Consider the following 12162-nt stretch of genomic DNA (forward strand, 5'->3'; position numbering starts at 1 on the left):
AAGCTGCACTATTGTGATCATATCCAATGTGATGTGGAATGCATTCTGCACTAACCAATGCTGTTATTGATGACTTAATATTGATTTATAACTGCACTGCTTAAGCTATACTTCATAGACAGCTGTCACAATTTGTGCTTTATAAATCGCGCCAGTTCTTGGTTATATTTTTGCATTTTCTATGCTGTATTTTAGATGCATGTATTCTCAGTGAGATCAGACTGCCGTCTGGATATTGAGGTTTTTGGTAAAATAAAGCTGTACCATTTATGCTATATCCAAGGCAAATGAAATACTTTCTTGATTTTATGCTATCATTTGGAAGGATATATGGAATGTATGTGTTTTGAAGGACACATACCCAGCCTGTCTATGAAAGGGGTCTGTTTATCTGCCTTATATAGGGTGGTGTGTGTCACCCACATGACTGATTGGTGTTGTGCCCTACACACCTTATTGCAAACACTTATTTAAAGTGATAAAATTTAATATTACAGAGCATATCTTTGAAAGGGGTTGTTTATCTACTATATATAGGGTGATGTGTCATCGACACGATTGATTGCTTTATTACCTTTATTGTAAACACTTATTTAAAGTGACAAAATCGAAAAAGGGAGTACATACAAACTCTAATATTTCCTCCTTTTTTATTTAGTAATTTATGATGTGGTGAATAGAGCGACCAGATTTCCCAACATTATTCTATTCATAGATGAATTTGTGGAAACAATAACTTTTATTATTATTTTCGCTACTTTTACAAGCAAATTGATGCTAGATTCACTATCTATTTCAGTATTAACTTCTATATGTCAGGTAAGCCTAGGAATTTAAAAGAAACAATTAAAAGCTAATTTTTAAACTAATGAATTCACAAGTGTGCCCCAGAACAGGCATTTAGTCTGTCTCTTTTCTTTTACGTCTTTGTAAAAAACCCTTTATCTTATTATCTTCAAAAAGCTCAACGGCCGCTGGTGTGCATTTCTGCTCACTCTACGCGTACTGTAGTGGCGTCATGGGCTGCCAGTCGCTGAGCCACCACGACTCAACTCTGCCGGGTGGCAACTTGGTCTTGTATTCATACTCTTTTGTTATGTTTATCAAGTTTGACACGTTTGCGGCTTCTGCTTCTATATTTGGCCACCTTGTGTTGCAGGTTCCTCTCTTTCCAGGGGGGGAAACTTTGGGACATCCCCAGTGTCAGCATGTTCCAGTTTCCCCTATTGGCTGACTGAGAAAAATGGGATTTTGGTACTTACTCATAAATCATTTTCTCTGAAGCCACAGGGGACACTGGATGCCCGTCCAGCGCTGTTCATCTGCCTCTATTGTTGTGTTCAAGTTTGAAAGTGTTAATTGTTCATGTGTGTTTTTTCTCTCTCGTCGTTCTAGTGTTTTCTACTCATCTTCGTCCCGTCTCCTCTCGGCTAATTCTTAACTGAGGGCTGATTGGGGATAGATGGGGAGAAGCTTTCACACTTCTTCAAAATTTAAAGTGCCAGGCTCCCTATAGCCACTTGTCTATACCCCAGTGTCGGTATGTTCCAGTTTCCCCTGTGGCTTCAGAGTAAAGGATTCATCGGTAAGTACCAAAATCACATTTTTACCCAGACATTGCTTGTGTTCTTTGAAAATCAACTTTGAATGATCAGTCTCCACTTTATTTGTATTTGATTTCTTTTTTTATTGCACTTCTCAGGGTCTTTTGGGTTTTGCCGAGTCCACCAGCCTCCCCATCTCTATACACTTTGACCATGCGGGCTGGTAAGTTTGTACATCCCAGTATGTGTGAAATCCCCAGCACACCTGCTGATGAAATGCAAACACTCAGTCGGATCTCAGAAGGCACTTGGGTCATGGGTTAGTGAGTAGGTGCACTTTGGATCCTGATCATTTGTAGCACATAAAATACAAGGTCTTTTAAACCTTATGTAAATGTCAAGGAATAGTTAAATAAAGACAAAAGTGGTTATTAAAAGTTGATTTGTTCAAGTTATGTAGAAAGGTTAATGGGTATTATATCTGTTTCACAGTAATCATTTAAGCTAATACAGAGTTAAAGGGTGTTCCATAAAATGGTCCAATAATGTATTTAATGAATGACCATTTCTACAGAGATGCAATAGGGGAATTTGCTCCACACCAGAGAGTATATGCAAAGCCTACTGAAAGTACATCAGGAATACATTACATGGCTATCTGAGTTTTAGTGTGTTGTAGAAAGTGCATGAACTCTCATGGTTGTGTGTCTGTCCCAAGAAAGAGGCTCACATGTACTGGTGGTTAGCATGCCATGGGCTTGCTGGTTATACAATCACCTGTCGTAAGCAGGGAGAGGCTACGGCACTGATGTTATGGCATAACAAAAACAACATTGTATACTCAATAAGTCAGAGGACGGCAGCACTGGCAGTATCTTTCCATCGAGTAGGAAAATATCTCCCCAATGAGCAATTGTTTCATGTGTGCAAGCATCCAATCCATGGGCCGTTCTGTTGCACACTTATCTGAACATAAATGTGTTTTTAATGCTTTGTACAAATTGAAGGTGACATACAGTAAATTGCTTATTGTTAAAGGAGTTGCCCACTTTTCTTGTCATCCAGTAGATAACATTGTCATTCATTATCACCTGCACCCATATGGCGTTGTTAGGAATAACATCCTAAGTAGACTAAACATTGTAACAGCATGCTAGGAGTAACATTAGTAACATAGTATCTGAAGTTGAAAAAAGACAATTGTCCATCGAGTTCAACCTATTTGTGGTCTCCTATGCATGATGATTTGACTAAAATTTCTGACTGATGCTGCTGTCAGCCGTTGCATTTTATCCCTATTTATAGTAACTATAATGCATGACTATGCACCATACCCCTGGATATCCTTATCCATTAGGAATTTATCTAACCCATTCTTAAAGGTGTTGACAGATTCCGCCATTACAACTCCCTCGGGCAGGGAATTCCAAACACGTATTGTCCTTACCGTGAAAAAGCCTTTACGCCGTATTGTGCGGAATCTCCTCTCCTCTAACCTGAGCGAGTGTCCACGAGTCCTCTGTGTTGATCTAACCAAAAACAGGTCCCGCGCAAGCTCTGTGTATTGTCCCCTTATATATTTGTAGATGTTGATCATATCCCCTCTTAGTCTCCGCTTTTCCAATGTAAACATGCCTAGTCTTTCAAGCCTTTCCTTGTATTCCATCGTCTCCATGCCCTTAATTAGTTTGGTCGCCCTCCTCTGTACCTTTTCAAGCTCCAGGATATCCTTTTTGTAGTACGGTGCCCAGAATTGTACACAGTATTCAAGGTGTGGCCTCACTAGTGATTTATATAACGGGAGTATAATACTCTCGTCCCTAGCATCAATACCCCGTTTTATGCATGCTAATATCTTATTAGCCTTCTTTGCTGCAGTCCTACTTTGGGTACTACTGCTTAGCTTGCTATCTATGAGGACACCTAAGTCCTTTTCCAGTACAGAATCCCCTAATTTTACCCCATTTAGTAGGTAGGTGTAATTTTTGTTCTTGTTACCACAGTGCATTACCTTACACTTGTCTGTGTTGAAGCGCATTCTCCATTTGGCTGCCCATGCTTCTAATTTAACTAAGTCGTTCTGAAGAGACTCGGCATCCTCCTCTGTATTTTATAGCCTTACACAATTTGGTATCATCTGCAAAAATTGACACCATGCTCTCTAGACCTTCTGTTAGGTCGTTAATGAAAATATTGAACAATAGCGGTCCTAATACTAAGCCTTGCGGCACACCACTTAGCACTTCAGTCCAAGTTGAAAAAGATCCATTAACCACAACGCGCTGCTCCCTATTATCTAACCAGTTTTTGACCCAAGTGCATATTGTGCTTCCTAGCCCTGATTGTTGTAGCTTGTAGATAAGTCTCATGTGTGGTACAGTATCGAACGCTTTGGCAAAGTCTAAAAAGATTACATCCACGTCTTTACCCTGATCTAGGTTTGCGCTTACTGTTTCAAAAAAGCCAAGTAAGTTGGTTTGACAGGATCTGTCCTTCATAAACCCATGTTGATTCCTTTTAATGACCTTATTGACTTCAAGGAACTTCTGAATACTATCTCTTAGAATACCTTCCAATACTTTCCCCACTATAGATGTAAGACTAACTGGTCTATAATTACCTGGTTCAGCTTTACTTCCCTTTTTGAATATAGGCACTACTTCCGCTATACGCCAGTCTTTGGGAACCATACCTGATATAACTGAATCCTTAAAGATCAAAGATAGCGGTTTTGCCAGTTCAGAGTGAAGCTCCATTAGAACCCTTGGGTGAATACCATCGGGCCCTGGTGATTTATTAATCTTTAAACGTTTTAATCGGTCACAGACTACTTCCTCGCTTAAATAAGTACCTATCAGTGGGATATTCTCATTATTGAGATTGTGTGTCAGTCCCTGAAATGGGTCCTCTCTAGTGAATACTGTTGAAAAAAACTCATTTAGTGTGTCCGCTATGTCATTATCATTTTTGCTTAAGACTCCCAACTTGTCTTTTAAAGGGCCTATACTCTCCTTCTTTAATCTCTTGCTATTTAATCTCTTGCTACAGCTGCCCGGCAGTGTAGCATGTCAAGTCCATTGCATTTTTGACAATGTTAGCACCTGAACGGAAAAGACAACATGAGAAATGATTAAAAGCATCTGCTTATAAGAAAGTGTGTGCACGGTTCCAACACTTACAATACATTATTTCTGCTGCGGGGTACACTGGGCTCCACAAGGATAGACATAGGGGTGTAGAGTAGGATCTTGATCCGAGGCACCAACAGGCTGAAAAGCTTTGACTGTTCCCAGAATGCATAGCGCCGCCTCCTCTATAACCCCGCCTCCCTGCACAGGAGCTCAGTTTTGTAGTTGGTGCCGCAGATTGCAGGCACATAACAGAGGGGCTGCTACAGGCAGCCCTAAGAAGAGCTTTTGTGAAGACTACAAGGCGCCATTTCCCGCAAATGTTCCTGCCCTGAAGCTGCATATCTGTCTCTCCCTCACTCCCTGTCAGTGTCTGGGCGCCATTTCTCTCAGCTACACTGTTACTGGGACTGCTTGGGCAAATCCTCCTGTGTAAAGCCGCCTGGTTGTCAATGCTGTGACTTTACATGACACTTGTAAAGTCATGTATTCTACACTATTACAAGTGTCACTTTACATGACACTTGTAAAGTCATGTATTCTACCTGCCTTTTAGACAGTGTTAGATAAGAAAGAGTGCATTTAGTCAGGGTTTTCTAGTACAATTACCCTGTGATATACATCATCTATTGACTACATAGCTATATATAAGCTAGTCCAGTGCAGTATTATTGTTAGTAATAACCTCTGCATTGTACAAACAGTGACTAGCTGTGTGTTCATTAGCTCGCTGAGTGGTGTCCATTTCGTGTGTCTCACTCATTTTGCTATCCCTATATTCTATAACCTGAGGGGGCTTGGTGCGTCAGGTTTTATATTTATATAGGATTTTCACAAAGATGTAAATTTAATACATATTTTTCTCTGTGATTTTAGTCACCATATCTCTCCTTTATCTCTGCTAGTGCTGACTACACTGCGCAGGGGTTTGGGTAAGAGGTATTGTGCTGCTGCCAATTGTACTGTGATACCTGATACTGCAAGTTTATATCATGACTGCTTCTGAGGGTAACGGTTCTGGGGCTGAACAAACTGCCGGTGTTGCTGAAGCCACAGATCCCTATGAGGAGAATATAGCAGCTGTGGGCTCTGGTTCTGTGGGCTCCTTGCCCCACAGTGGGACTGTGGCAACGGAGGTACATAATGACCCACCGTGGGCCGCTTTTTCCACGCTTCTACATACGCTAGTTAATAAACTGACACCCCCTATGGTACCCCCTATGCCGGTGCAACCGTATGTGGTCCCTGCAGCTAACTCGCCGTGGGCGGACGATTTATCTTCTTAATTGAAGAAGTTGAACTAGTCCCTGACTACTAAAAAGTCTGTCGCTCGCCCAAGCCCAAGGGGTCCTCTAAGCGAGCTCTTATCTCCTCACAATCCACTGCTGTCACTGACACCTCGTCTGATGAAGACGGCACTTACACTGACCCCACAGATTCTGACACAGATACTGCTGATGGGGAGGGTAGTTCACATGTGGATGTTCCTGATCTTTTGGAGGCTATTAAGTTGATTTTACAGATTACGGATGATCCCGAGCCATTCGTCCCTCCTAAGAAACCAGATAGGTTCAAGCGTCAGAAGGTGGTTAAACAAGTTTTACCTCACTCTGACCACCTAGTGGATATACGTCAGGAACCCTCGGAAAACCCAGGCAAGAAGTTTGTGCCTCAAAAGAAGATGCTGGCTCGCTATCCCCTCGCACCAGAGCTGTCTAAAAATTGGGAAACGCCTCCTCCAGTAGACTCACAAGTGGCTAGGATGGTGGTTTCCTCAGCTCTTCCTGTCACTACCGTCACGTATCTTAAAGAGCCTACGGATAAACGTGTGGAGGGTTGTCTTAAAGCGATTTACACCCTTACGGCTGCTGCACAAAGGCCCACTATTGCAGCAACATGGGCTGCAGAGGCTATTGAAGCATGGGCCTTGGAGTTAGAAGCTGAAATCTCTTCTGACCATGCTAGACAATGCTTGTCATATATTGTCACAGCTTCTCGATATATTAAAGAGGCTGCTTCTGATGCCGGTATCCTAGCAGCCAAGGCCTCTACTACGTCAGTCCTGGCTCGCCGGATATTGTGGCTGAGATCCTGCTCTGTGGATCTGGACTCTAGAAAAACCCTGGAGGTACTCCCTTTCAAGGGAGATATTCTGTTTGGGGAGGACTTAAATAAGATTGTGGCTGATTTGGCTACTGCCAAAACTGCCTGTCTGCCAAGTACCACTCCTTCTGTGTCGAAGGCTAAAGGTACTTCCTTTCGCCCCTTTCGTCCTTCAGGTAAAGCAAAAGGTCAGGCGTACAACAAGCAAGCCCACACTTCCAAACCTGGTAATCCAAAGCCCAAAAGAGCCTGGGTGGCCCGTCAGCCAGCTTCCAAGAACGATAAGCCTGCCGCATGACGGGGCGAGCCTCCCCCTGGGGGATCCCAGGGTGGGGGGCCGGCTTCTAGAGTATACCCAGGAATGGTTGAAGACCACTTCAGATGCCTGGGTACGGGAAGTCGTCACTCGAGGTTACGCCATAGCCTTCAAAAACCGACCCCCTCATCGATTTTGGCGGTCAGACGTCCCGTTGGACCAGACAAAGGCAAACACTCTCCATTCGGTGGTACAGACCCTCCTGGATACAGGAGTCGTAGTACAGGTGCCTCTTGCGCAGAGGGCCGTGGGTACTATTCTCCCCTGTTTCTAGTCCCGAAACCGAATGGGTCCTCCCGGCCCATTCTCATCCTCAAGGCATTGAACAGGTTTGTGAAGGTTTCCAAGTTCCGTATGGAAACCCTTCGCTCTGTAGTTCTGGCCTTGGAACCTGGGGACTACATGGTCTCCCCGGATATACAGGATGCTTACCTGCATATTCCTATAGCAGCGTTACATCAGCAATACCTGAGGTTTGCGATTGGCAACCTCCATTACCAGTTTCGGGCGTTACCTTTTGGTTTAACTATGGCTCCGCGAGTCTTCACCAAAGTCATGGCGGTGGTGACGGTGGTACTCTGCCGTATCTGGACGACTTGTTAGTCCTGGCAAATTCCCCAGAACTTCTCCTACGTCATCTGGATATGACGGTCCGGTTTCTACAAGCCCGCGGGTGGCTCATCAACTGGAAGAAATTCTCCCTGGTCCCTGCTCAGAGCATGGTGCACCTGGGAGCGCTATTGGACACTCACAACCAGAGGTTGTTCTTGTCTCAGGAGAAAGTCCTGAAGCTGCAGGACAGGATTTGTTGCTTCCTTTCTCGTCCGCAAGTGTCGACACATTCGGCGATGCAGGTGCTGGGCCGGGCCTCATGGTCCCACCATTCGACATGGTGGAGTATGCTCAATTCCATTCTCACCCCCTCCAGAAGCTAATTCTAGCCAAGTGGGACGGCCTGCCTTACCGGATCAGGTCTCACATGATCTCATTGACTCCGGAGGTTTGTCTGTCGCTGCTCTGGTGGCTCCAGGACCAACAATTGTGCAGGGGCCGTCCCTTCTGGATATCCAACTGGGTCCTGTTGACGACGGATGCCAGTCTAAGAGGTTGGGGTGCCGTGCTGGAGCAACACTCCCTTCATGGTTGGTGGACCAAGGAGGAGTCCCTCCTCTCAATCAACATTCTGGAATTGCAGTCGGTCTTAAATGCATTGAACCTGGCCCAGCATTTAATTCAGAACCGTCCTGTTCAAGTACAGTCGGACAACGCCACCACAGTGGCTTACATAAATCATCAAGGCGGCACTCGAAGCCGTTTGGCAATAAAGGAAGTCTTGCGGATTGTACATTGGGCGGAACGCTATCCACCGGCCATATCGGCAATATTCATTCCGGGAGTCCTGAATTGGGAAGCGGACTTTCTCTGTCGCCAGGACGTACATGCCGGCAAGTGGGGCCTCCATCCAGTGTTTCAACTCCTAGTGGAAAAGTGGGGCCTTCCAGATGTAGATCTGATGGCATCTCGACACAATCACAAGGTTCCGGTCTTCGGAGCAAGGACAAGGGATCCTCAAGCAGCATTCGTGGATGTGCTGGCAGTGCTGTGGAGGTTTCGGCTGCCGTACGTGTTCCCTCCGGTGTCACTCCTGCCCAGGGTAATTCGGAAGTTCAAGCAAGAAAAAGGAATTCTGCTTCTCATAGCTCCAGCGTGGCCCAGACGGCACTGGTTCTCAGACCTGCAAGGCCTATCGTCAGAGCGTCCAATTCTACTTCCACAACGCCCAGACCTCCTCGTTCAGGGCCCCTGTGTCTACCAGGACCTAGCCCGGCTGTCTTTGACGGCGTGGCTCTTGAAGCTTCCGTCTTAAGGGCTAAAGGGTTTTCTGAGGCGGTCATTCAAACTATGTTGCGGGCCCGGAAACCGGCTTCGGCTTGGATTTACTATATGGTCTGGCATTCTTACTTTGTTTGGTGCGCATCTAACGATTATGACGCTTCCAAGTTTAGTATAGCCAAGTTGTTGGCTTTTCTTCAGCAGGGCCTGGACTTAGGCCTGCGTCTGGCCTCCCTCAAGGTTCAAATATCTGCCTTGTCGGTGTGGTTTCAGAGAAAAATTGCGACCTTACCTGATGTGTATACCTTTACTCAGGGTGTGTTGCGTATCCAACCTCCCTATGTCCCGCCTGTGGCTCCTTGGGACTTGTCGGTGGTTTTGGAGGCATTACAAGAGTCTCCGTTTGAACCTCTTTGTTCAGCTGATCTTAAGTGGCTTTCCCTTAAGGAGTGTTTCTGCTGGCTGTTGCCTCAGCTAGAAGAGTGTTGGATTAGGGTGCCTTGTCCTGTAGTTCCCCATATCTGATATTTCACCGTGACCGGGCGGTTCTTAGGACTCGTCCCGGATACTTACCTAAGGTGGTTTCTTCGTTACACCTTAACCAGGAGATTGTGGTTCCGGCACTTGTTTATCCTGATCTGTCTTCCAAAGAGAGGTCTTTGGATGTGGTACAGGCTCTCCGTATCTATGTGAAGAGAACTGCTTCTATTAGGAAATCTGATTCTCTCTGTGCTGTTTGGATTTCACAAACGGGGCTGGCCTGCTCACAAGCAAACTTTGGCCAGATGGATTAGAATGGTGATTGCACATGCTTATGTGAGGGCTGGCCTCTCTGCTCCTGCTCACATTATGGCCCATTCTACTCGGTCTGTGGGACCTTCTTGGGCGGCCCGCCGTGGTGCGACCCTTGAACAATTGTGCAAGGCGGCTACGTGGTCATCTGTGAACACGTTCATATGGTTCTATGCCTTCGATACTGCCGCTTCCCAGGATGCTTCCTTTGGACGCAGTGTTCTTGTGCCCTCTACAGTGCATCCCCTCCCATAAGGAACTGCTTTAGGACATTCCCTATGTCTATCCTTGTTGAGCCCAGTGTACCCCGCAACAGAAAACGAGTTTTATGGTAAGAACTTACCTTTGTTAAAACTCTTTCTGCGAGGTACACTGGGCTCCACAAGGATAGACATAGGGGTGTAGAGTAGAATCTTAATCCGAGGCACCCACAGGCTGAAAAGCTTTGACTGTTCCCAGAATGCATAGCGCCGCCTCCTCTATAAACCCGCCTCCCTGCACAGGAGCTCAGTTTTTAGTTAACCAGCCCAATGCAGTAGCAGGAAAAGAGACGACAACAGTTAGTAGCCACATACACCACACTCTCACGACAGGAGAAGTGTCAGCGGCTAATGCAATACCAACCCAAAGAAGCTAAGTGCGTCGGAAAAATGAGAGGCGCCGCCAATATACAGGAGTAGTGATCAGGGCCGTCCGGCCAATAACGCAACCTACGCAGCTGCATATGGCGCTGAGCTCTTAAGGGCGCTGTTTCCCACCGCCACTGCGCAGTGTCTCACCCGTGGTGACTGCGCCTCCTGGTCACGGCAGGTGCCACTGATACATCTTCTTGTAGCAGCATAGCTGTCTGCTGCTGCATGCCTCTCCGTGTCCCAGTGTCTGTCACCTCTGCTACGCTTCCCCCTTCTCCTACCACCTCTCCCAAGGCCAAAGCAATCCATCGTGAATGGCCAATACATGAGGCATGGGCCTCAGTGATCGGCAGTTTTGGCTTGATCTCCTCCTTGTCTGGTGCACGCTGCTCCTGGGAGTCTGTGTCCTCCGTTCCGCTCCCCGCACCCAGCCATGGCCAATGTCTGTGGCTGAGCCTACTGCAAGAAGTGCAGGGACAGCCGCGGTTGAGAGAAGGAGGAGGAGGAGAAGCACCACGGCGTTGGGCGTCGGCGTGTAGCTCAACACATGGCTGTCCACCCACAATCATCACCCGATCTGCAGCAGCCTGCCTGAGTCCCTGGCCCTGAGGAGACACGTCACCCAGGCAGTCCCGGGTCCTGGCCCCTAGCAGCAGGGCCAGCTGCAGCATCAGCAGCCTGAAATAGGTCATTATCAACTGGGAAAAGAGATCTGCCAGGGTGCTCTCTCTCTCTCTCTCTCATATAACCCCTCTCTAGCCTCTCACCAGTGGCGGATTTAGCGGGGGGCAATGAGGGCGATCGTCCACCCATACCATACATGTACAGCCACGCCCATTTGATGCTGCAACAGCTATGAGCAGTCAGCGCTGTCAGCCCGCCGCTACTACAGTAATGTTCCCGGGAGCGGCTGCGGTTCTGTCAGTACCTGGCAGTGCAGTGCCTACTAAGGAATGACTAAATGATAGGAGGCCATTCCCACTTGACGGAGCCGCTGTACAGCTTTCGGTTTCAGCTTGTGAGTGACAGAGGCTGGTTCTCTCCGCCGCATCCCGGCTCCGGCCAGGCCATCTTCTGCACAAGTGTGAGAGCTCCCTTCCTCTGCCTGCACTCCCCCCTCCTGCCTTTGCCCCTCTGTACCTGCACTCCCACTCCTGCTGCTGCTGTGCTCACCCGTCCAGTAGCAGGGGAGAACTGACACCGGCTACACAGCGCGCAGGACGCACAGCTGCTAATTGATATTTGTAGTCCTGATATGCAGACTGCAGGGAAGCTGCTCATTAGCGACAATAAGGGAGGAGCTCTCACATGTGTCAATCACCCCTCCTTCTGACCAATCACAGCCACATCACTAACCCATTGCAGGACCTACTGCCAAATTAGGCTTTGCTGTTTCAGGGGAAGCCAGGTGACAGGTAATGTAATGACTTACTGTGTGCTGTTTGGGAGAGACCCAGGCCACTGATTGTACAGTATCTGACAAAATAGCTTCCCTAATTGTATTAGAAAATGAATCTCTTTGTTTTCCCTTGAGGTAGAAGGGAAGGATTTTTTAATTAGCATCAATGATTTAACCCTTTTTGTTGAGGACTGATTTGCAGAGAACCTTAACCCTTTTTAAGCCAGATTTGAATAGGCAAGTGTGTTCTCCAGGGCCGGAGTGAATGTAATGGCAAAAACAATAAAAAAATTTCCACCATTACACAAGTATTCTGTACAGTACAGTACCTGGTATCCTGCATTTATCATTGTAATAGGTGGTACAGTTTAGGCTCATCTTTGTAAATTTGATTTGCTGTAAAGCCGTAAAAGTC

The 12162-nt window shown here is 46.6% G+C and overlaps 1 protein-coding gene across 3 annotated transcripts in view; it reads left to right on the top strand.

The window, feature by feature from the left end:
• The window catches only part of RAD9A (RAD9 checkpoint clamp component A), a 321575-nt gene that overhangs the window by 267708 nt on the left and 41705 nt on the right, over positions 1–12162 (top strand). For all 3 annotated transcript variants that reach the window (XM_063958518.1, XM_063958519.1, XM_063958521.1), the window contains one exon: positions 1703–1767. In XM_063958518.1, the coding sequence (XP_063814588.1) occupies positions 1703–1767 (65 nt within the window). The remainder of the gene's footprint in view (positions 1–1702; positions 1768–12162) is intronic.

The sequence above is a fragment of the Pseudophryne corroboree genome, chromosome 3 (genome assembly GCF_028390025.1).
Source record: "Pseudophryne corroboree isolate aPseCor3 chromosome 3, aPseCor3.hap2, whole genome shotgun sequence".
In the NCBI taxonomy this organism is placed as follows: Eukaryota; Metazoa; Chordata; class Amphibia; order Anura; family Myobatrachidae; genus Pseudophryne; species Pseudophryne corroboree.